The following is a 26,093-nucleotide window of genomic DNA, read 5'->3' as shown; positions in this document are numbered from 1 at the left end:
CTGCAACGAACGGCTACATTTAGAATACACTGCAAATATGAATGGAAGATGAGTATAAGTGCCGGGAATGAAAGTGTGGCCGATTGTTTGGGATGAAACTGACTCTGAGAGGTGAGAGGAAGGGGAGCTGGAATACAATGGCAGGCAATGTTTGATTCAGCCAAATGTATGGAGAGTTGGCAGAGCCAGCGAAAGCTGCTCTTTGGCAGCTTTTGCTGGGTGAAATTGGCAGCCAGACAGGCAGTAGCCTGATCAGACAGTGACCTTGGCTGCATTAGGGCATTAATGTTCACTTTTGGACGAACAGATCTCCAGCATCTCCAGTGCGTTAGGTGAAAGGAGGCCCAGCCTCCTGAGGTTAGATATGTGCCCTGTTCCATTCCCCCTCTTTCACGTTTCTTTGACAAATGCATTTATGACAGCCAGCGCGAGGAAACTCCTCCTCTGTTTTTCACGTTTGTTCTCCACTCTTCCGATAGGAGTATTTTGGGTCACTGATGCAGAACAGGAACTTCCGATAAACTGGAGCTGCAGCAATCTGTTGGCCAGAGAATTGCCTCCTCCAGGCTGATTTGGAAAGTCTGCTTGCATTTCACAAAGGAGACCGGGGATGGGAAGATGCTGCAGTTGAAGGATCAGTGAAGCACAGAGAGGAGCATTGTAGCTCTCTCTCTGTGTACCCCAGTTTCTCAACTCGTTGGGAAGATTTCTCCCCTTTTCTGGCATAAGAATGTGGCTGTCTTTAATTTAACAAAAACCAGAGGGGCGGAGGATCAGTGCGAAGTATTTTAAAAGAGAATGCAGCTGTGTTCATGAGGAGCTGATTTTCCCAGATAGTATTGAAATAGCCTTATTTGAAATACTGTGGATGCATTTTAAGAGTTTTCCCCCCCAATGGAAAACATGTTCTAGAACTGATGCTGGTAAGAGTGGCTGTTAGCATTTACACTACTTTTAGCATTCCTTACAAGAATTATGTAGGATAGTTAAATTCTCAATGCATTGTCAGCGGGGGCTTAGAGACCGTGATTTGCCTCCAGTCACCCACTAAATGGATGGCAGCTGATATGTGAATTGGGGGCTTCCCAGATCACACTCTCAGCTGTCAGCATGGCGCCAGGTTTTTGATTAGGACCATGAACTTGGGAGAAGCACATCTATTTAGTCTTGCTCCCAGCCTAGTGCGGGATCTAAAATACAGGATACAACTACTGAAACCCTGAGCTATAGCTGTCTAACATCTCTCCTTCATTATCTCCAGCAAAACAGAGCCCACCACCTACGAAGTCAGTCTTTCCTCCTATCACATAACTCTTGCCATTAGGAAGCTTCTCCTAATGTTTACTCACTTTGGGTGAAATTTATAAAGAGTTTGCTGAGCGAGGGAGAGTTTGGCCTTGCAAATCGTTATGTGCCTGGATAAAGAAGGATGGTTTTGAGAAAGACCTGGTCCTGGAATGATAAATTGTGAGATAAAGGGACCCGCCTTCTGCTAGTCCCAGGACTGGATCTTGCCAGCAACTTATCATTTGCCTTTTATTGTTGTGTGTGCGGAGGTACGAAACTGTATTAGCCGGCAGTTGAATTCTCAGACTTGGTCAGGTTTAGAGCTGAGCCACTGAAATAAACGGGTCTCTTCTGGTCACAACTCTGGATACTTTTTTCATGTGGCACCTCAAACAGGGCAGTAAATGGCACGTAAAACGATTGAGAAGGGGCTGGAATATGTTCCCCAGGAAGAAAGGCTGCAATGTCTGGAGATCTGTAATTCAGAAAAAAATAATGATAAGGCAGGTGATGTTATAAGCACAGTGTGAAGAAAGGAGATGGAGAGATTGGTAATAGTAAGTTAACTGTATCTGCAATACACACCCTGGCTGACTTCAGGCATTAGACCACAGGGACTAACGTTCATTAGATGTAGCAACAGCCAAAACTCTTAATGTAGCCAAGAGATGCAAGGTTTGCTACATTCACTGCTGAAGGTGTCCCACACTTTTTCTGCTGACAGTTTTCTAGCCTGTTAGCAGCAGCGTTCAGCAACACTCACTGCTGTCCACCAAAACCTGTTGCCACCATTTGTCCAGAACAGCTTTCTTAGACGCCCCCCCGCCGAACAGCTTTTCATGACATTGGGTGTCTCATTGCTCCCAAAAGCAACCCTTTCTCCTGTACCCTGATTTACCTAATCAAAATCCCCTTCCCACTTCAAGAGTTGTTGGCAGTACCACAGGAAGGTAAAAGGGATACTTCTATTTCCCCCTCTGCCAGGATAAAAGCACTCAGGTAGCAATTTAGACAAGGAATTTAGATATGTGGAAAAGGTTAAGCATCATCTCCTCATCCTCTGTTGCATTCATCTCCATCTTGCATGTTTTCCAAATGCATCTGTTTGGCCACTGGGAGAACAAAGTGCTTGGTAAGTCTGGCTTTTAGCCTGATCCAGCAGAGCTCTTGTTATGTTTGTGGGTGGCAGACCACTATGATCTCTGAATTGAGCAAGTGTCAGAATTTAATAAATGCTTGGGGAGTTAACACCAGGAAATTGCTAGACCCATGTGTACTAAGCTGTGTGCTAGACACATCTCTAACCCCCCTGGAATCAGCATGTGTTAAAAGCTCCTGTGATTTAGCCTGGGGTAATGCACCATTAGACAACCAAAGATCAAAGGAACTCTGCACGAGGCGCCCAGTACGTGGGGCTTCTCCCTACAGATAAAGCCAAGAGCTTAGCGTGGAAAGCGGTGGCAGCAACAGAAGCCATGTGAGCTGGAAGCTGAGGTCTGGATGAATCCAGGGCTGCAGCTATGGGAGAAGCAAGACCCTCCTGGAGTGTCAGTGCTGTGAACCCATCATAGGGTCAGGTTGTATATGTGTATATATCTTTATACATCACAAAGATACCACAGCCCCCACTGTTCCTTTCCCCCAAAAGACAGCATGGACACCTGGAACCCCTAGTATCTTGCAACGCTTGGAGATTGGGGTGGCATGCAACAATATGTTCTTATGTTGTGTTTAGTGGCATTGCTTTGATCAAATATGGAGTTCTCACACCTATCGAGACATCCATATAGCATGTCGTTTGGCATTCACCAAGTTTTTAGCAGCAGAGCTGGTAAAATATTGGTGAACTATGTACCGTAGTTAGGATGAATAATTCACATCTCTCTCTTTGCAGAGCTTGGAGAAGGGAAATCAACCATTCCCACTTGCTGTGTATATTTAGACGACAAATCCAGGCTGAGTAGTGTTACTGGAATCCTCTCAGATAACACTGCTACCACTGCCATGATACTCTCCCAGAAGCAAGCAGTATTTGGGGACTAATTTAAGGAGCTTGGGTAGATTTGTTGTTTAAGTGTCCATGACTGACCGGCGTATTTGTCCTTCAGCCTAAGTTACTTGCATTGTCCCGCATTTCTGTGGGGCATTACAGTACCCCTTTGGGCACCAAGGCTTTCGGTTGCGACTGTTGCAGAAAAGTTGTCTGTGTTGCTTTGAGAAGTACTTTCTGCAGCGTCAATTGTGCACTCGATTCTCTGAGCTAAAGTGTGTTCAGCTACCTATATCGATGTGTTGACAGGTTGTGCCTGGAGGGGGAATGGAAAGAGTTTGTATTTTAAAAATTGTGCCCCCAATACACACAGACATTGCAGGTTTTTTCTTCCAATTCTGTATCTATAAAGTTTTTAAACTGCAATGGAATCAACCAGAACATTTAATATATTTTTTTTAAAAAAACCTTTTGGTCATCACTAAACCGGTCTTTCAGGATTTGCTTATTCCAGCGCACCATGCTCGGCTGTACTTGTTTATTAATTAATAAAAATTATATACTGCTTAACTGAGATTGCCAAGCAGTTACATAAAATATAACGATATCTTTAGAAAAAAATCCTGTATCACCACATTACAATCAAAGCCTCAAAGTGTGTTTATTCACATTTTTCATGTCTTATGAAAAATCTGGACAATTGTAATCTGAATTATTCTGAATACTATTAGTATTCCCCACATGGTTTCTTTACACACACACACACACACACACACACACACACACACTGTCTCGCAGGCTGGGACAAATCTTGTGTCTCCTTGCATCATTTGATACATTGAGATTTTGTTGTATTTTTACATATGTTTCCCTCATTTAAGCCATTATCTCTTTGCCTGAGAGATAGCAAAATAAGAATGTGCTGGGCATTGGCATTCTTAAAACAAAACATTTACATTTCATGTCCTCTTCTATGCATCTCATTTAAAATGACAATACAATGGTGGTGTTGTTGTTGTTTTTTAATGCCCCAATATTCTTTTTTTTTTTTAACCAGTAGAGATCAGCTGTCAGAACATGACCAGTTTCAGTATTCTGTATAGAAACAAAATGGATCACTGAACTGTGTTGCCCAAACAGGCTTGACCTTGCTTTGAAATGGAATCAAAAATAATGTGTGTGAAGTGGTTTGTAACTCTTGTCTCCACCTTACTTTCATTTAGCATCGGTAGCATGCCAGATACCTTACAGGATAAAGATATGAAATCATATCTGTTTGGAGCTGGATAAGGTGGGTTTGGTTGCTGAAGGATTATACGTGGGGCTGCCTCTGAAGGCAGTTCAGAAACTTCAGCTGGTGCAGAATTTGGCAGCCAGGTTGTTGGCTGGGGCAAGGTGGTTTGAGCATATTACATTGATCCTGACCCAACTCCACAGGCTGCCAATTGGTTTGCTGGCCCAATTCAAAGAGCTGTTTTTCACCTATAAAACCTTAAATGGCTCAGGACCATAATACCACAAGGACCGCCTCTCCTCATATGAACTGACTCAGACGCTGTGATCATCCTCTGAGGCCCTTCTTCATGTGCCCTCTCCATGAGAGCGGGTGGCGCTGTGGTCTAAACCACTGAGCCTCTTGGGCTTGCTGATCAGAAGGTTGGTGGTTTGAATCCCCGTGGCGGAGTGAGCTCCTGTTGCTCTGTCCTAGCTCCTGCCAACCTAGCAGTTCGAAAAGCACACCAGTGTAAGTAGATAAATAGGTACCGCTGCGGCGGGAAGGTAAACAGCATTTCTGTGTGCTCTGGTTTCTGTCACGGTGTTCCGTTGCACCAGAAGCGGTTTAGTCATGCTGGCCACATGACCTAGAAAGCTGTCTGTGGAGAAATGCCAGCTCCCTCGGCCTGAAAGCGATGTGAGTGCCACAACCTCATACAGGGCTGTCTTAAGCATATGCGGCACTTAAGCATATCCACACCCCCAGGTTGCCCAGTCCCAGGGTGCTAATGGTTTGTTGTGGCTTTTTTATGTTGGGTTTTTTGGGTGTTTTTATCCTGTATTTTTACACTGTGATCTGCCATGTGATCTTCAAATGAAAGGCAGTATACAATTTTAATAAATAATAGAATTGTCAAATTGAAAGGGACCTCGGAGGTCATTGGTCCAACCCTTGCTCAGTGCAGGATCTGCAACTGCAGCATCCTTGAGAGATGGCTGCCCATCCTCTCCTTCAAGAACTCCAGCAAAGGAGAGACTTGATTTGCAGCATCCTAGGGGGATCAAGTAATACAGGCATGAGCAAACAAATCCTCTTTAACAGCCCTCATATGGGAGTGCAGAGTTTTCTCAAGTCAAGTTGTGCAAGGGCCAAACGCTCCCTATTTGTATTCATCGGAGTGCAGTCGCTATAAACAAAACTCCCTGCAGCCTTCTTACCAAAATGAACCCGGTACTTTGCACGGAACTAGCATTGCGATGCATTATTTAGAGTTCATTAATATAAAGTACACTACAGCTGACACTGGCGACTTCTGTAAGAAGTAATGAGCTTGTAATAAGAATAATGACTAGTCCCATTAGCCTCTTCTTTCTCCCTACTCTTTCTATTGTCAACATGGAATCGCATGCTGAGCATGAACTTAACTCTGGCCACGTATGGGAAGATGAGGCCATTCCTGCGCATCGCTAGTCACGCCTAAGTCCAACTGACACCAAGCACAACTTGTAGACGTTGAACTGCAATGAGGATTGCAGTCCACAGTAACCAGTGAGAGCAAGATTTGCAGAAGCCACCCACTCTTACCTTCCAGCAGAACACCATTTAGTTTCTTCCTTTGTTCATAAACAGAGCAATGGCTTTTCTAGCATTAGAGCAACAGTCTATGGGGAAATGCCCACCTTTCACTCAAACTGCTAAAATATCCTAGGCTGGTTGTCCATTGCTACTACTAAAAGGGCATTTACACATGAGTAGATTTCTCCAGAGTGGTTCTGTGCATTTGAATCCACATCTCATTGAAAGCAATGCCATGCACCAAGGCAAACACCACAGCTATATGCATGATCCCATGTGCATCGGAATGTGTGTCTGGTTTATGCTTGTGGTTCCTAATACAGAAGCTTGCTTATGTAGGAGGAGCTCCTCTGTTCTGTTGGATTAGGACATCTCTTTGTGAGTTTTTTCTCCTCCCACTTATATACTCTTCCTCTTTTGTTTCTCCTTTCTGAAACAAACTTAAAATGCTTGTCTGCCAGTGGTTCAACACACTCCAGGGCCATGTTTGCACCATACAATTTAAGCACTGTGATACCACTTTAAACAGTCATAGCTTCTTCCCCCAAGGAATTCGGGGAGCTGTAGTCTGTTGAGCTGTCAGAAGAGTCCACTTCCTCTTGGAAAGCTATTAATTCTTGGAGTTCCCTGAGCTCTCAGCACCCTTAACAAACTACAGTTCCCATAATTCTTTGGGAGGAACCATGACTTTTTAAAGGGATATCATAGAGCTTTAAAGGTATAGTGTGAATGTGGCCTAGGTGACACTTCCTGCCTGTAGGTCACAACATACCAGCTGAAGATAAATGCATTAGTGCATCTGAGTGCTTATTCAACACAATGTAATTTAGATCCACTATGTAGACTCAAGGTATTCTAATCATGCACATTCAGTAAGTGACATGCAAATGCTTTCTGTATTTATTTAACATGTGGACCCTGGCTGAAACTATGTACAAAAAAACAACAACAACCCACAGAACTCTGATAACTTGGGAATACAGTTAGATTAATTCAGATTTATAGCTACAGGAGTGAGGTTTTATTTTGAATAAGAATTCTGACTATGAAAGGAGGCTGTCTGGATTTATAGCACAGCAGGTCAATATTTTTTCATTTGTCTAAAGTGCATTGATAACAATGAAAACAAATGTTTATGAAATTATTTCGCTGTTAGCTGCAGGAGTTCAGATGACTGCATTTGTATTACTGTAATATTTAATATTAATCAATAGAGCAAAAGTGATGTGGTTTGAATAAGCCAGGGAGTATAATGAAAGCTTTTACTTATTCAATGACATAAAGAGCCTAAAAGTAATTCAGTGCAATGTAATTTTCATTGCACTGGACTGTGACGTAGTCTAAAAATAATGCATTATAAGCAATTCATTTTATATTTCCCAGACAGGTTTTAGCCATTAACAGCAATGAATCAGATGTCCCCTTGTTTTAGGCAGCGGAGAGTGATCTAACCCTTTGATACACAAGCATCAAACGTGTATGTAGTACTTTATTCAGCTTGTGGGATTTCTTTATGCTTCCACACGCTATAAATGTCCCTACGTTTATAGCGTGTGGAAGCATAAGGAAGTCCCACAAGCAGAATAAAGTACTACATACACATTTTGATGCTCATACATCAAAGAGTTAGATCACTGCCTGCTGCTGAAGACGGGACATGTGATTCATTGTTGCTGGTGGTGAAAACCTGTATGGAGAACAGAATATGAATTGCTTACAACGCATTGTTTCTGGGAATACGTCACAGTCAAGTGCAATGAAAATCACATTCCTCTGAATTACTCTTAGCTCCCTTATGTCATTAAATAAGTAAAAGCTTTGATCACATGGCCATCCTGGCTGTATGACAACAATGTCATATTATGGAATCCCTGAAATAGCTGCTGGAGATTAGCTTATTATACTTCCCCAGTGTAGTTATAGAGTGCCAGACTATGAGGCCCTGGTAGACCACAGTTCAAATCCTCACTCGGCCACCAAGCTCACAAGGTTGCCTTGGGCCAGTTCCAAGTCTCTCAGCTTAACCTATCTGGCAGGGTGGTGGTTGTTGTCAGGAAAAATATGGGGAGGAGGAGAGCCATGTAAATGTGGAATAGAGAAATAATGAATAAAACTGAATGCAGAGCAAGTCTTTGGAAGTAAACGGATCCTAATCACAACTTTACATGTTATTACAGTGGTACCTCAGGTTACAGACACTTCAGGTTACACACGCTTCAGGGTACAGCCTCCACTAACCCAGAAATAGTACCTTGGGTTAAGAACTTTGCTTCAGGATGAGAACAGAAATTGTGCAGTGGCAGCGGGAGGCCCCATTAGCTAAAGAGGAGTTTGGATTTGGATTTTATATCCTGCTTTATCACTACCCAAAGGAGTCTCAAAGTGGCTAACATTCTCCTTTCCCTTCCTCCCCCACAACAAACACTCTGTGAGTTGAGTGGGGCTGGGAGACTTCAGAGAAGTGTGACTAGCCCAAGGTCACCCAGCAGCTGCATGTGGAGGAGCGGAGACGCAAACCCGGTTCACCAGATTATGAGTCCACCACTCTTAACCACTACACCACACTGGCTCTCCTGAGTACCTGGTACATGAGTGGTACCTCAGGTTAAGAACAGTTTCTGTGTGTTAAGAACAGGGCTGTGTGTGCATTTGTGTGTTTGCGCTGTGCTGCGCTGTCTTTCAAGACGAAAGCCCTCCCCCAGCAGTATGCATGTACAGCTTTGAATATAGATAAATATCAAACTCATTAAGATTATGCAGTCAAGAACCCTGATCCACCATACCACATGTTGGAGGGTGTTTGCAAGAAGCAGAGGCTCGTTCTCCAGCTGGGCTCTGTTGCTGTCCAGGCTCTGGTCCTGCAGAGATCACCACTCTGCTGAAAATACGGACGGATGGACACTCACATTGGCAGTATCCTCACTGGTGGAAGCAGCTCAAAGCCCCAATATGAGGTGTTGCAGAGGTGGAGCAGCACACTTGCATCCTAAACTGGCCCAGTGAGCTGCAAGTTGTGATGTTTGTGGGATAGAGGCCTGCTTGCATTTCCAGCTCTGGAGCTGGAGTAGCAGAGCAGCCTGTTTTTCATGGCTTGGCGTGAGTGATGAGGCTGTGGAAGCAGCGGTGGCGCCGCCATAGCCCAGTTGGGGTTTGCTTTGTGCCCAAAGGCAGCAGTCTAAAACCACTCCATAGCCCAGCACAGCAAGTCCAATAAAACAATTTGAAACCATTTAAAACTGAGAGGACAAGAGTATAAACAATAAAGGAACCGGCACAGCGCCTTTTAACAAAAAGCAAGGAAGGCAAAATGGTTTTCAAGGCTCATCTAAACGTCGGTAAGGGAGGGGCTGAATGTGCATTTCCTCAGAGGGGAGTTTCACAAGTTAACATACCCTCCACCCTGTTGAAGGCAGAAACCAAGACTCAATTCTCTGTGACTCCATCTTCCAGTTTTTTTCCTCATGAGAGCACAGCGGTCATTTTGGACATGTGATTTTGTACAATTTCACTCCACAATTCACCCCAAAGTGCTTTTGGTCCAAAAATGCTTTTGGGGAGATGTACAAGATCATGCCCCCCCCCAAAAAAGCAGCATGAAATCATGCGAGATTACAATGCCCAAAATCGTGTGAGATCACAATGTCCAAAATGGCTGCCATGGTCTCGTGAGATAAAAAATGAGATGCCCTGGTTTTTCTGGGGACTGTTGATGGGTATGCAAGTATGGGGTCATCATTGAGATGGTTTTGTGTAAAATGCCTACCAGTCTTGTTGATCCTGAAGAAGGGTCTACAAACAAGGGCCTCTGAGGCTGATATTAAGGCCTGGCTCTAATATTCATAAGGGTGTAGGAGGTCCTTCAAATATATTGCTGGTTTTTACACTCCTCATGCTGATACAGGGCCCCACACCTGGTTTCTAACATTCATACAGAAAATGGGGGTGCTTGAAGGAATAGGGGACATCAAAAAGTCACAGGAGTCTTGCTTTCGGCATGCTAGAAAAATAACCTGCTTCCTCCAAGTTCCTCTTTCCAGTCACTTCTAAGTTCATTCAGTGAAAAAATAATACGAGAGCTTTCATTTGCGCATCATATTTTGCTGCTTGGGGCATACTTGCATACCTGTCAACAGTCCCAGAAAAACCAGGACATCCCATTTTTTTCTCGCAAGAGCATGGCAGCCATTTTGGGCATTGTGATCTCGCATGATTTCACCTCACTTTTGGGGGGGGGCATGATCTTGTGCATCACCCCAAAACATACATGCATCATCATCATCATCATCATCTATACTCTTGCATCTTTAATTTCAGATTTTGACATTTAAATATGAGGTTCATTAAATGATGTGTATAGAAAGATCTACTTTTGCCATTCTTCCAGAGCTGCGTTAAAATTCTGAAGCAGGCATATGCCCTGTTTGTAATGGGAACCAATGACTCAGCATATGCAATAATCTAATACCCGGGAATTACTGTTAACTGTAGATACTGTTTTTATTGGAGTGTTTTCTACCTGGAGACACTATCCAATAAATGTAAAGCTGATGTCCAGTGTTTTGAGGTTAAGGGTGACTCATAATCAGCAGGGCCAAATTCTGCTTTCTGAGTTACACAGCCATAAATCTAGATGGATATATATTTAAGCCACTGAAGCTACTTTAGACTTACTTATATGGAACTAAGAGCAGAGAGTGTCCTAGTCGCTTGTCTCAAGGAACCTGAATAGAACAGAATCTGTACAGATTTATACCTTGAGATGTGCCAAGAAGGCCAGTTTGATGGTATCTGGTGTCCTGTAAATCTTGGACTCACAGAGGCTTAACCTAAGCCAAATAATAGGAGGGAAAATTGTGCTATCCTTAAAAATAAAATAAAATAAAAATAAAAAAGCCTTGTGCTTCACACAGCCCTGATCCCTGATATTTCTAATAGGTACACTCTCTCGTTCACACTGCTTCTCTATGTTTCATTTTCAAGTCTTTATTTTGGTATCACAGTGAGATATTTTAACCGTGAACACAGGAGATTTCAGCCTGACTCATTTTCACAGGCTTTGAAACGCTCATCCGTTTATACTTCTCCTGTTAGGTCTATGCCCTATTAAGTTTTAACTGGTGGAATATTGAAAATCCAAACAGGATTCACTAAGAGGTGGTAACCTGGGACAAAGGTCATGTGGGTGGTTAAACTGTGAGGCCGGGGCATGGAATCACATTGTTTTGCTAATGAGTCAAATCATATTTTGGTTGCTTGGTTCATACTTTAGGTTTACATCCTGGGTTTGGCTATCAACTGGGTTTTGGCTCTGAAATTTGGGTGTCGTTCTTAGATTCCTAAGAAGTGCAAAAAGGACTGCTTACCCAATCTTGCGGTGGGCGGTGGTTGTGGCCTATTTTAGGAGGCCCCAGTCCCTGGACAGTTAGCCAGAAGTTGGGGGATTCCCCTGGTTGCTAACTTTGCATGTTGCGGATAACCCATTAATCCTGGGATTGATCCTGTCATGCCTCAGCCCTCCATCAGGAGGCTGAGAAGAATATACAGTGATACCTTAGGTTACAGATGCTACAGGTTACAAACACTTCAGGTTACAGACTCCGCTAACCCAGAAATAGTACCACGGGTTAAGAACTTTCCTTCAGGATGAGAACAGAAATATTGTGGCGGCAGTGGGAGGCCCCATTAGCTAAAGTGGTACCCCAGGGTAAGAACAGTTTCAGGTTAAGAACAGACCTCCAGAAAGTTCTTAACCCGAGGTACCACTGTACACCCAATGCCTAAGCCGAATCCTACCTACACCTGGAATCAAAGTTCTGGCCAATTTTGAAATCCCAGAACATTGTATTGTCCAGTTTATTCACCTTCCTTAGTTGAGGCCTTGCAGTTGCTTCCACACAGCGCCTTATCACACCACTGCAGCAATGCTATAAGAGGGGTGCCCAAGCTTTTTTCAAAGAGGGCCAGATTTGATATTTGATGAAGTGAACACGCATGAGGGCCACTAAAATTTTAGTGGCAAGAAATTGGGAAAATACTAAAACACTTAATATAGCAGACTGGTAAACATTAATGGTAGAATACTTGCAGCTGGCAAAGGTGATGGGAAGAGTTAGAGGCCTAACAAAACAAAAAGTTCACAAGGAATGGAGAATATTTAAAGAATATTTGAAGAACCATGGTGTAAAGGGTAATCTCCTGGCAGACCTAGACTGAGCCTTGTTGTATATAAAGGCAATTGACAGTTTACATAGAAATATGATAAAAAATAGAAGAAAGAAGTAACTGTGAGGTAAAAGTTTATTTAACAGATAACATACAATGAGAATGTGGAAGTCTTTTTTAGAACCTCAAGTAGTTTTTCTTCTTCTTTATTCCCCCCTTTTTTTCTTTTTTCTTAAATTGTAGTGTCATGTGTATTGTGAGGTATACAAAGTATCTTTGCTTCAGTTGCCATCATTTTCTTCTTTGTTACCAACAAAAACAGAGAGCGTTGTATAAATGTATATTTTAAAAAATAATAAATATTTAATAATAATAATAATAATCATAATAATAATAATAATGCATGAGGGCCAACCAAAGTTGCTGAGCTTTGGAGAAATATTGGAGGGCATGAAGTTTTCCAACCCCTGAGCTGTCTGAGGACAGCTCTGTATAGGGAAGCTTTTTATGTTTAATGTTTTATTATGTGTGTATATATATATATATATATATATATATATATATATATATATATATATTATATATATTGGAAGCTGCCCAGAGTGGCTGGGGCAACCCAGTCAGATGGGCTGGGTACAAATAGTAAAGAAGCTGTTGTTGTTGTTGTTGTTGTTGTTGCTATGGAATAGGACCTCCCTATTTTCATCAGAGAAATATTGGAGGGTTTGGGATAATATGATTTCTTCATATGTCTGTGCTGCTCACCCACCGGAAACAATTGTTGTTGTTTAGTCATTTAGTTGTGTCCGACTCTTCGTGACCCCATGGACCAGAGCACGCCAGGCACTCCTGTCTTCCACTGCCTCCCGCAGTTTGGTCAAACCTCAATCTTATTAAGGCAGTGGAAGAACACAACCTTAAGTTCTCTATCTGTAAAGTGAGGAGAGTGATATCTCTCAAAGAACTATAGATCACCTATAGAGGTAACATAATTAGTAGCCATATACATAATAATAATAATAATAATAATAATAATAATAATAATAATTTATTTATACCCCACCCATCTGGCTGGGTTTCCCCAACTGAATATTAAAAATAATACAGCACCAGACATTACAAAATTCCTTAAACAGGTCCGCCTTCAGTTGTCTTTTAAAAGTAAAATAGTTGTTTATTGCCATGACATCTTTTGGGAGGGTGTTCCACAGGGCAGGCACCACTACCGAGAAGGCCCTCTGCCTGGTTTCCTGTAATCTCACTTCTCACAGCAAGGGAACCACCAGAAGGCCCTTGTTGCTGGACCTCAGTGTCCAAGCTGGATGATGGGGGTGGAGACGCTCCATACAAGATGGCTTCCATTTTCCTTCAACCATGTTGCATTTCCATTCACATGGGAAGCCGTAATATTGCAGTGGTTTCAATATGGTTTCTTTACACAGTGAGTCCCCTTCCCAAACCCTTGAGGTAGACATAAAGATGAGTCTGCCGCATCAAGCCAGTGGCTCAGCCAGTCCAGCATCATGTTCTCACAGTGGCCAGCAAAGATGTCAGGTGGGCCCTGTGATTTGCAGCAAATGGCCTCTGGAGGCTTAATGCCTCTGACAGGGGAGATGGAACAAATAAGCTGGTGGCTGTTGAAAGCCTTATCCTCTAGGAATTTGTCCAATCCACTTATACTACAAATACAATTTCATATGATATACAGTTAATTCTTTACAGCCACCCAAAAGTAGCTTTTAGTTTTCAGCTGTGAGCATAAAACCCAAACCTGATGGAAGATTTAGCTTTTATCGTGCTTGATCCTCTAATCTGCCATGCAGGACAAGAAACGGACAGGATCAAGTACTGTTTTTATGGCAGCGTTGAAAGTCTCGGAGTTACGCCGTTTCTACAAATTTCCTAACAGGAATGTTGAATGAGTGAAACAGTTTGGATCAGTGAAGCAGTGCTGATGAAATTCATTTCTTCTTTTTTTTTTTTGGGGGGGTATTTATTTATTTATTTATTTATTTATTTATTTATTTATTTATTACATTTATACCTCCCACCTTTCCTCCAGGGAGCTCAAGGTGGAATACATAATTCTCCTCATTCCTACTTTATTCTCACAGCAACCCTTTGAGGTAGGTCAGGTTGAGATTGAGTGACTAGCCCAAGGCCTCCCAGTGAGTTCTATGACTGGGTGGAAGTTTGAACTTTGGTCTTCCAGGTTCTCATCCTATACTCTTAACTATTATGGTACACTGGCTCTGTAATCCACACTAATAATAAATATCACATCACTGATAATACAGTGGTACCTCAGGTTACATATGCTTCAGGTTACAGACTCTGATAACCCAGAAATAGTGCTTCAGGTTAAGAACTTTGCTTCAGGATGAGACGAGAAATCGTGCTCTGGTGGCCCCATTAGCTAAAGTGGTACTTCAGGTTAAGAACAGTTTCAGGTTAAGTACGGACCTCCGGAATGAATTACCAGTAAGTACTTAACCTGAGGTACCACTGTATATCACTTCTCATTAAAATAATATTAAGGGTGTGTACAGTAAAAAACAAAAACTGAATACAAAACCATTTCAACACCTCCCCCAATTAAATATACAATAAAAACAATTCACTATGAATTCAATTACAGTAGCCACTAATTATTCCACTGGTGTCAAGAGGCCAGGGAAAGCTTTGGAAAATAGTTATATTTGCCATCTTTTTTGCCTCACAAAAAACAGATGTAGGCACAAGAATGAAAGTATAGGACAATGCGGCGGAATAGCAATAAGATTATACAGTCTTTTCCTTAGGAACATGATCGGGCAGAAATTCCCTTATGCTGATGCAGTTTTGCAAACATAAAGGATATGCATTATCTCAACAGCATGAGCACTATGTTTCAAAGCTTATATACCTGCAACCCAAAGGAATAGAATGCAAAGAATAGAATGCAATGGAACTGTCGGTTCAGACCTTGTTGGGTTGAGCTTCTGCTGTCACTTCAGCTCTGCTAATGTAATCGCTGCCTTGCTCTCTCAGGGGTAATCATGGAATCATAGAATTGTAGTGTCGGACATCGTAGACTTGTGCCAAAAAGAGACTTGTGAATGAGTTGTGCATCTTTCCAGAATACTGGGTAGTATCTGAAGCGGAAGATTTCCCTTCATTCCCCTCTGAGACATGTGAGCTAAAAGTGCATCTGCGCTTGAAATTCTTCCCGCAGAGGAGATGTTTGAGTCACTCCTTCAGTTGCCCCCTGAAACTAATGTTTCCAAGTAATGGAATGTGTGTATATTGACAAAGAGCAACCAGTTAATATCTCCAGAGGAAATGAAGGGTAAAACCTCAGCAATAAACTCTGTTCCAGAAAATGATAATAGTGTAATAGCAAAATTAAGATAGCTGAACTAAGCAGTTTTCTATATTTCCCCCCTGATATTTCAGGAGTGTCTCCATCTCAGGACATCATCCAAGGATGTGAACTGCTGATCTCCTCCCAGTATCAGATGCATTTACCCTAATGACAGCCTGCCATCGCTGAAAATACTCCATAAGCAAAGGTAACACATGGAAAAGTTCATCCCAATGGATTCCTTTTGTGAAAGGCTTCTTGAGGACTTTTGTTGAGAAGCAACCACCACCCTACTGCCCTCCTTTTCTACCTACTGCATGGTCCTATCTTCTGATTCATTGGGCACTGATGGTAGCCTTCAGAAGGGGCAGTTTCAAATCGTCCACCTTCACCTCTAGCCAGAGAAGAACCTGGGTCTTGGATTGCAACAACACCTTCCGGAAAAATGGTATACGAGGACAAGTATCTAGTCTCCGGCCACTGTTTCTTCCTTCTCGCAGCCAAATTCTGTTGGATGCTCCCGATGATGCGAGGAACTCACGGCCAGGAATATGCCCACTCCATCCGACTTGATGGAGATATCATCTTGGGGGGACTCTTCCCTGTCCACGCAAAGGGGGAAAGAGGAGTACCTTGTGGGGAGCTCAAGAAGGAAAAGGGGATCCATCGGCTTGAGGCAATGCTATATGCAATCGATCAGATCAACAAGGACCCTGACCTCCTTGCCAATGTCACTTTAGGTGTCCGGATACTAGACACATGCTCCAGGGACACCTACGCTTTGGAGCAGTCTTTAACATTTGTGCAAGCCTTGATAGAGAAAGACGGGTCCGACGTGAAGTGTGCTAATGGAGACCCACCTATTTTCACAAAGCCGGACAAGATAACAGGGGTTATAGGTGCAGCTGCAAGTTCAGTGTCCATTATGGTGGCTAATATTTTAAGACTTTTTAAGGTAGGTGTGCTTTTAACTCTTCATCTAATGTGTGAAATGTAATGAACGCAAGTAAGAAGTAATCTAGTTGTGGTTTGGGGTATCCCAGGACAATATTTCATATCTTAAGTGTGTGTGTGTGTGTGTGTGTGTGTGAGAGAGAGAGAGAGAGAGAGAGGCGGGGGGAAAGGTCTAATGGGGAAACAATGAAGATTGTTGTAGACTGTATATTATTATCAACAAGTGCTATATAGAAATGTACATGGCACTTCACAGGACATGCTAATGTCCCTGCCTTGAGAAGTTTATAGTCAAATATCTTCTCCCTTTGAGGAGATGTTGGAGAAGATTGGTGGGAGTTGAATGATAGTGTAGGCTTGTAGACTTGGGGTAGGGCAGGGGTCAGCAAACTTTTTCAGCGGTGGGCTGGTCCACCATCCCTCAGACCATGTGGTGGGCCGGACTATATTTTGAAGGAAAAAAAAATGAACGAATTCTTATGCCCCACAAATAACCCAGAGATTCATTTTAAATAAAAGCACACATTCTACTCATGTAAAAACACCAGGCAGACCCCACAAATAATTCAGAGATGCATTTTAAATAAAAGGACACATTCTACTCATGTAAAAACATGCTGATTCCCGGACCGTCCGCAGGCCGGATTGAGAAGGCAATTGGGCCACATCCGGCCCCCGGGCCTTAGTTTGCCTACCCCTGGGGTAGGGGGTGAATAGACTTCACTACGTTTATTACTATTACCAAAGTTAAAATAAGTTAAAAAGGTAAAGGACCCCTGGATGGTTAAGTCCAGTCAAAGGTGACTATGGGGTTGCGGCGCTCATCTCGCTTTCAGGCCGAGGGATCTGGCATTTGTCCACAGACTGCTTTCTGGGTCATGCAGCCAGCATGACTAAACTGCTTCTGGCGCAACAGAACACTGTGACGGAAATCAGATCGCACGGAAACGCCATTTACCTTCCCACCGCAGTGGTACCTATTTATCCGCTTGCACTGGCGTGCTTTCAAACTGCTAGGTTGGCAGGAGCTGGGACAGAGCAATGGGATTCGAGCTGCCAACCTTCCGATTGACAAGCCCAAGAGGCTCAGTGGTTTAAGATCACATTACAAGTCATATGTGGAGTTTTTGCTTAGACATGAGTGTGTGACTGTGTTCTAATATTATTTTGAAACCTTTGAAGCAGAAGTCCATTCAAATAACTTTAAGAGTGGCCTAGATGGGATAATAACAAAATACAACAACATAGGGTTAGAAGTTATGCCTCAACGCAGCAGGGCAGATTAAATTCCCAGGTAAAAAATCCTGTTACAGACTGATAAATCTAAATGGCTTTGGCATTAAAAAAAAAAAAAGGCATTCCCTTGAGTATAAAAATAAAACAGAGATGGTGCCAGGGAAACCTTCCTGGGGAGGGAATTCCACACCAAAGATGGGATGTCACAACTGAATCAACTTTCTCTCTGGTCACTACCCACCTTGCTCCTGGTGGCATGCAGACTTGCAGACAGGCCTAAGAGTATGATCTTATTACTCAGACAGATTTGTGTGGGAGGAAAAGCAATCATTTAGACCCTTAGCTATTTTTGCTTTAAAGCAGGGGTTAGGTCCTGGGGGCAAAATGTGTCTGGCCTTTAGGACTCTCCCCAGAGCACACACTTTCTTCAGCCTGGTTAGAGTGTGTCTTGAACCCTTGTTTGTCTGGACGGGGGATAGAGAGGAGCACATGAATGTGTGAATATAGAAGTCAGTCTATATACAAAGATAAAAGTTACACTCATTGCTCTAACCATTTTTACCTCTGTCTCTGTGCTCCACTGTTATGTGGCCCCTGGAAGGTGGTCCAGGATGGAATTTGGCCCTCGGTCTGAAAAAAAGGTTTTCTTATTCCTCACTTAAAGGTTAAGGACAGTGCTCTGAATTGTGCTTGGCTTGGGGGACCCAGAACGGGATCATTGCGCAGAAGAGAAGCCATTTTGTGCTTAACAATTGCTAGCGCAGACTTTTGTTTTGCAGAACTTTGGTTATGCACCTGTGAACTTAATGGATCATTTAATTGAGGTAGATGCAACTATCAATACTGAAGTGTGTTCACTGTTGTGGCTCAGGCTATTTCTGTATTTAATTGTAAGTTCTTCTAGACTACCCCTGTCTGACAACACAATTACAGGACAATCAGATGCAAGTCTTACACACAAATCGGCTTGTAAGAGGACCAGGGAGGATCTTTTAAATGGGCAAATATGCCTGGAATGCTGGAAATATTGATCTGTATGTCTAACCAAATTAAATATAATGAAGTGTCATTACTTCTCTGAGAAACTTAGCCTCTTCCTTAATTTTTGCAAGGTTATAATTTTTCCCAGATGAGTCCCAGCAGATTGCTTCAGAACAACAATTGTGTTGACGTGTAATTGATTACCTTCATCATATACTTTATTATGTCCTAGAGCATAAACAGTGGAAAGGTAAACCTGCCACTTCTAGACTCATCAAGCACAGTGGACAGATGACAGAGCCCTGATCAATAAACTCAGTGGGAACTGATTAGGCAGCTAGCATTTAATTTTAAATCCTGCAGGATGGTAAATAGATAATGGTGCATTAGATGGTTTCAGTACATACCATGGATGCTGCCTCTTATTATCTGGAGTGACACTTATTATCCCAGTTCTCTTCTCATCTTCTGTTGGGAATGGTCATGCTTATAACGAAGCCTACATACCACACACAAACACAGATGTGTGAACCGCTTCCATTTGCAAAGGCTGCAAAGTATCTGAGCTGAATGTTGTGAAAGTTCTATCCTTTTCATTCATACATGAAAATGTCCGGCAACTGGAGTTAGCATTTGGCTAGCAGTTCAGCCACAAAATTCAAACAAGAGACAGGGCACAGTGCTGAATGCTTCCTTAAGTTGCCAAGAATTAAGCTCTCCTTTTGGAGGATAGCACAGTTGTCTCGTGGAGCCCCCACATTGGCGGTCAACATGGCTCTAAGCATTTAGGGATGGTGAAGCTATAGAGGGCAAAGGAGTAGTTTGACTTTCCATTGGCAACTGTCCTAGGTCACCCAAAGGAATATTTACACCACAGAGACTAGAGATGGATGAATCTCTCAGTTTCATTTTGTCGTTTTTGCACGGTTAAGTTCCTTTCTCCGCATTTCCACATCAGTTTGCAATTTTTGTAAGTCACAAAAATTCACCAAATTTCTTCTAAAATACACGTCTTGTACTTTTGCCCAGTGCATGTTTTTGCAAAGCAGGTTCCTATAATTTAACACATTGTTCTGTGCTGCCTTCACTAATACGTGCATCTTTATGCATACATTACCCAGTATATGCATATTTTGTACACGTCACTTGACTGGAGAACTTCATTGCAAAATTTGAAGGTCTGCTGCGTTTCTGGTTCGCGTCCCATTTCAGGAAGTGCAAATTAGGTAAATGTGCCTTTAAATGTGGACTATCTCTAACATCCCTAACTGGTTTTGAAAGAGATGCTTTTTTCCCAGCCATTCCTCATGGCATTCCTTGGAGATGCAGTAACACATCTGGTGTGAATTCACTTGCCTGCAATTTTCCAGCTGCTGCCAGACATGATGAGTGAAAAGGATCAGATCAGTGAAAGCTTATAAGAAATATTGTTCATATTTGTATCTTGCCATTGCCCACAGAGTTCTGGAAAGTGGTTTTAGAATCATAGGACTGGAAGGGACCTGAATAACACCAACTGCTTAATGTAGGAAATCCAGAATTGAGAGCACACCTAACTCGCCTCTGCTTATAGACCTCTAGCAAGAGGGAACCCATCACCCCTTTAGGGCACTGGCTGCCATTCCTGAGCTGCTCTTACCATCAAGTCATTTTTCCAAATGCTCTCTAGCTAAATCTTATAACTTATGCCCTCTTGGGCAATAGAGAATACAGCAATCCTATGAAGTAGTTCAGGATGAAGGAAATGCAACTTTTCTGGCTCAGCTGGCAAACAGCATAGCTTAGTAAAGATGAGACACATTACTCTCCCCTCCCAAATCCTTATGCTATAGAGTGCTTAGAATCATGGAAATCATTTTTATATTTAAATGGCTGAAAGTGCAGCATAGAATAAAAGCATCTAAGCACGCTCAAAACACTCCTTTTCTTTATAGCATTGGTTGTGAGTACTGGCTCAGAGGTTTGCAGGGAATTACTATTTCATACCTTAAAAATGCTGCTATAGAAATGAATGTTTGAAAATGATCTGTCTAGGTGGTATTTAAACCCACCATCCCCCAAAAATCTGAGCCACTCTTGATTACATTCCTGTCTTTGCAGGTAACTATCATGCTGCCTTCTGTATGCATCTCTTTTTTAATTGCCTGCTCCTTTTTCTTAAGCCTTTTCTAGCCCAGTTAAATAATACATAAATCAGAAGTAGTGATAGACATCTTGGTCACTTAATGCAGGGTCAACTAGATTACAGCTCTCCCTCGTTTTTTACTATTGGAGACAGCAAAGTCGACTGATTTTAGAAACTAATCCCTGTAGAACATGCATTAGCTGCACATTGAGAACAGCAAGAAGGAGGGGAGCCTATGAATTGTCTCCGATAGCAGCAATTTGTCTTCTGAAAGCATGACAGCTACTTCCTGATTTCCATTATGCAATGAGATTGCAAATAACATTCCACTGCAGTCTTAATCAATACAGAGTCACATGGTGCCCCCCTCTGGGGAAGCTCCTACTTACCCATTTAATTGATGTAACACAGTTGCTGGCAAAAGGAGGCGACATCTCTTTCAGGTTTTAATTATAGATCATGCAAAATATCTTTAATGAGAGTGGGGTGGGGGAGAACCTAGAACATGATATTTGAAGGGACTTGTATTTTAGGGCTTATATAGGTGTTTGAGAGTTAATCCCTGAGAAGTACACAAAATTGCTTTGGAATGGAGGAAATCAACATTCTGTTCTTCACAATATTGTCATTGGCGAATCTTATCACATGAGTTCAAGCTGAAGCCCAGACTCCCTGAAAGACCTGGGGCAGTTCACTGTCTCAGCCTCCTCTTCCTCAAGAACCACCTCATCCCTCACACTCTCCCAAAGCCATTTCCCAACATACTGTCACACTCTGCTGTGACCAAGAATAACTCTGGCTCTATACCAGTAGGAGCAAGATTGATATCCATATTCAATTGTTGCAGAAGTGTGTGAAGAAATTAGTAAAAAGAGAGCTTAGCATCACATCCAAATCCAATGTTGTTGTTGTTTAGTCGTGTCCGACTCTTTGTGACCCCATAGACCAGAGCACGCCAGGCACTCTTGTCTTCCACTGTCTCTTGCAGTTTGTTGGTAGCTTTGAGAACACTGACCAACAAGCTCGTCCTCTGTCGTCCCCTTCTCCTTGTGCCCTCAATCTTTCCCAGCATCAGGATCTTTTCCAGGGAGTCTTCTCTTCTCATGAGGTGGCAAAAGTATTGGAGCCTCAGCTTCAGGATCTGTCCTTCCAGTGAACACTCAGGGCTGATTTCCTTCAGAATGGATAGGTTTGATCTTCTTGCAGTCCATGGGACTTTCAAGAGTCTCCTCCAGCACCATAATTCAAAAGCATCAATTCTTCGGCGATCAGCCTTCTTTATGGTCCAGCTCTCACTTCCATACATGACTACTGGGAAAACCATAGCTTTAACTATACGGACCTTTGTCGGCAAGGTGATGTCTTTGCTTTTTAAGATGCTGTCTAGGTTTGTCATTGCTTTCCTCCCAAGAAGCCGGTGTCTTTTTATTTTGTGACTGCTGTCACCATCTGCAGTGATCATGGAACCCAAGAAAGTAAAATCTCTCACTGCCTCCACTTCTTCCCCTTCTATTTGCCAGGAGGTGATGGGACCAGTGGCCATGATCTTAGTTTTTTTGATGTTGAGCTTCAGACCATATTTTGCGCTCTCCTCTTTCACCCTCAGTAAAAGGTTCTTTTATTCATCCTCACTTTCTGTCATCAAGGTTGTGTCATCAGCATATCTGAGGTTGTTGATATTTATTCCGGCAATCTTAATTCCAGCTTGGAATTCATCCAGTCCAGCCTTTTGCATGATGAATTCTGCATATAAGTTAAATAAGCAGGAAGACAATATACAGCCTTGTCATACTCCTTTCCAAACTTTGAACCAATCAGTTGTTCCGTATCCAGTTCTAACTGTAGCTTCTTGTCCCACTTAGAGATTTCTCAGGAGACAGATGAGGTGATCAGACACTCCCATTTCTTTAAGAACTTGCCATAGTTTGCTATAGTTGACACAGTCAAATGCTTTTGCAAACCCAATATTGTGTTTATTTATCCCTTACAAGCCACAACCCCTAGCCAAACACAATGCATAGTTTGGTGTTGACTTACAGTCAGGGCTGGCCCAATGCATTTTGACACCTGAGACAAACCACAAAATGGTGGACCCCTACCAGGGAAGAAGGAATGAGTGAAAATCTATAACAAGCTTCCTCAACCTGGGCCCTCCAGATGTTTTGAGACTACAGTTCCCATCATCCCTGACCACTGGTCCTGCTAGCTAGGGATCATGGGAGTTGTAGGCCAAAAACATCTGGAGGGCTGAGATTGAGGAAGCCTGATATATAAGAAGAACAAAGGGGGAATAAACAGACCCCCTTTTCCAGGGACATTTCCCTATTTTCCAGGGACAGTCCTGGATTTACAGAAGCCATCCTGGTTTCTGATTTGATCCCAGAACGTCCCTATTTTCCTTGGAGAAATGTTGGAGGGTATGGTAGGATGTTCCTTTTTTCATTAGAGAAATGTTGGCGGGTATGGAGTTATGCAACCTCTGAGCCAAGGAGATATGTAACTATACAATCTTTGGAAGACATCTGAAGGCAGCCCTGTATAGGGAAGGGTTTTTTTTTTAAAAAAAGAAATGTTTCATGCTTTATTATGTTTTTATATATGTTGGAAGCCACCCAGAGTGTGGATGCAGGCAATGGCTAGGGTCATAAGAAAGTAAGGAGAGCCCTGCTGGATTAGGCTAATCGCCCGTCTAGTCTAGCATCTTGTTCCCCCAGTGGCCAACCGGTTCTTATGAAAATCCTGCAAGCAATAGCACTCTCCTTACTTGTGATTTCCAGCAACTTGGTCTGTGGGGAAATGGTGTCTCTAAGATGTTTAATGATTCTGCATGCCTGCCAATTTTCTGCTGAAAAACCACCTCTGACCACCTCTCCCAAGGCTTCAGATACATATTCCCCCCTCTCTACCAAACCATGGGGAGGATGAGCAGCTGCAAGCAGGAAGGTTTTTTGTTTTTTTTTTGCGGAGAGTGGGGGGTGGAAAGGAGCAGAGACAAATTGAACCTGCCTACTGCTGCTTTCCCACTCCAAATCACTCTTTTCTGAGGCTGCTTTTTCTCACTTCTGCAAGAAGTGGCTGTTTGCATAACACCTGTTCACATATAGTCATTCTGTAATCCTGCTTTTAGAGGGATAAAACATAATGACTGCTGCTTTATGTTTTTATTGCTTGCTGTGTATTGCGCAGACCTGTCTCCTTAGCCACAGCCACTCATGGAACAACCTTTTAGGGGCTGAGCCTACGGCTTGCCGATTGGAAGGTCAGCGGTTCAAATCCCCGCGACGGGGTGAGCTCCTGTTGCTCGGTCCCTGCTCCTTCCAACCTAGCAGTTTGAAAGCACGTCAAAGTGCAAGGAGATAAATAGGTACCGCTCCGGCGGGAAGGTAAACGGCATTTCCGTGCACTGCTCTGGTTTCGCTTAGTCATGCTGGCCACATGACCCAGAAAAACTGTGGACAAACATCAGCTCCCTCCGCCATTAAAGCGAGATGAGCACCACAACCCCAGAGTTGTTTGCGACTGGACTTAACTGTCAGGGGTCCTTTACCTTTACCTAATAACAAGGTGAAAACTTGGCATCTCTCACTCATAATGCCTAGGATTTTCCCTGCATCTCTTGATCACACAAGTAATGCATGCTTTGTGAGTGTTTTTGGGAGTGTGTGTGTGTGTGTTGATTTATTGCATCCTGATGTAAGCTGCCTTGAGGATCACTTGTTTCAAAAGTAGGTATAAGTAAATTAATGCTTTGCTCCAGTGGCATCATTGAGATGGGCAAAAATGTATAGGCTTCCTTGATCTTTCTCAAGTGTCCCTGAAGGCTTAGAAGATACACCAATCTCACAGCTAGGCGAGAACTGTACTATCTTTGTTAAACAAGAACATAACAGCAACGGGGAACTCCCTACTCCGCCCAGCAATGATTAAATCCTGTGATTAATCTATACACACACTGGAGCTTCATGTGGAAAGGAGCCGCACTCTGGTTGCTTCTGAAGACGCCTTTCTTATCAGTCAGTCCTCCTACTATCCACATGAAAGAGATTGTAATCATTCCAATTAGTGCAAGGAATTGTTCATTTTGCCTCTTTCTTGTACACCCACATTGTACCTAGTATAAATTTGTCTCCAAACAATGTGTTTACATGATCTTGGGGAAGCGGATGCTGCTGCAAAGGCTGCTAATTTAGACTTGCTAACCTGATGGCGACTCTTTGGTATCAGTAAGGAACTTCAGGGCATTTGAATCCCCTTCCTTCCACTCTAGCCTGCCGTTATTTTCATCAGCTGATGTGTAGAGCAAAGGTGGCATTTTTCCACCTCCACCATATTAAGCAGTTGGTCCCTTACCTTTCTCACCCTGATCTGGCCATAATGATCCATGCGACTGTCACCTCCCGGCTTGATTATTGTAACTCGCTCTACACAGGGCTGCCCTTGAAGCTGACCCAGAAACTCCAGCGGGTGCAGAATGCCGCAGTGAGGCTCCTTACGGGGTCCTTGCCATGGGATCACATTCATCCAGTGCTTTACCAACTGCACTATCTCCTGGTGGAGTACAGGGTCAGGTTTAAGGTGCTGGTTTTGACCTTTAAAGCCCTATGCAGCCTAGGACCCACGTACCTACGGGATCACCTCTCCTGGTATGCCCTGTGGAGGAACTTAAGGTCCACAAATGACAACACCTTGGAGGTCCCAACTCGCAAGGTGGTTAGATTGGTCTCAACTAGGGCCAGGGCCTTTTCAGTACTGGCCCCGACTTGGTGGAACGCTCTGTCACAAGAGACTAGGGCCCTGCGGGACTTGACATCTTTCCGCAGGGCCTGCAAGACAGAGCTGTTCCACCTGGCCTTTGGTTTGGACTCAGTATGACCCTTTTGTTTCCCTCCCCTTATGGTTTTGATTTATGGGCTACCGTTAAAATGAGGTTGCATTTTAAATTGTACTTTAACCCGTATTTTAAATTGCCCCCCCATTATGTTTTTATTGTAATTTTACTGGTGTTAGCTGCCCTGAGCCTGGCTCTGGCCGGGGAGGGCAGGGTATAAATAAAAAATTATTATTATTATTACATTTAATTCAACATTCAAGCTAAATGAGAGACATGTTGCAGATATTTATTTATTTTTGTTAAGAAACGAATGCTCCATCTTTCTGACATCATTGGCAAGGTGCCTTGCGAAAATAAGTTTTTACCTGATACCTAAAAGATAGTGAAGAAGGC

General features: G+C 42.9%; 1 protein-coding gene and 1 long non-coding RNA gene across 5 annotated transcripts in view; one reads left to right on the top strand and one right to left on the bottom strand.

The window, feature by feature from the left end:
• Positions 1 to 26,093, top strand: part of GRM8 (glutamate metabotropic receptor 8) — a 552,158-nt gene that overhangs the window by 2,829 nt on the left and 523,236 nt on the right. For all 4 annotated transcript variants that reach the window (XM_083699119.1, XM_083699120.1, XM_083699117.1 and 1 more), the window contains exon 2: positions 15,666 to 16,528. In XM_083699119.1, coding sequence (XP_083555245.1) covers positions 16,019 to 16,528 — 510 coding nt within the window. In that variant the 5' untranslated portion in view covers positions 15,666 to 16,018. The remainder of the gene's footprint in view (positions 1 to 15,665; positions 16,529 to 26,093) is intronic.
• LOC310825727 overlaps positions 1 to 26,093 on the bottom strand; it is a 200,664-nt gene that overhangs the window by 45,914 nt on the left and 128,657 nt on the right. The window lies entirely within an intron of this gene.

This window comes from Podarcis gaigeae, assembly GCF_964106915.1.
Source record: "Podarcis gaigeae genome assembly, chromosome: 10".
Taxonomy (NCBI): Eukaryota; Metazoa; Chordata; class Lepidosauria; order Squamata; family Lacertidae; genus Podarcis; species Podarcis gaigeae.
Note: the sequence above shows the minus strand (reverse complement) of the source record. Positions and strands in the feature narration are given on the sequence as shown.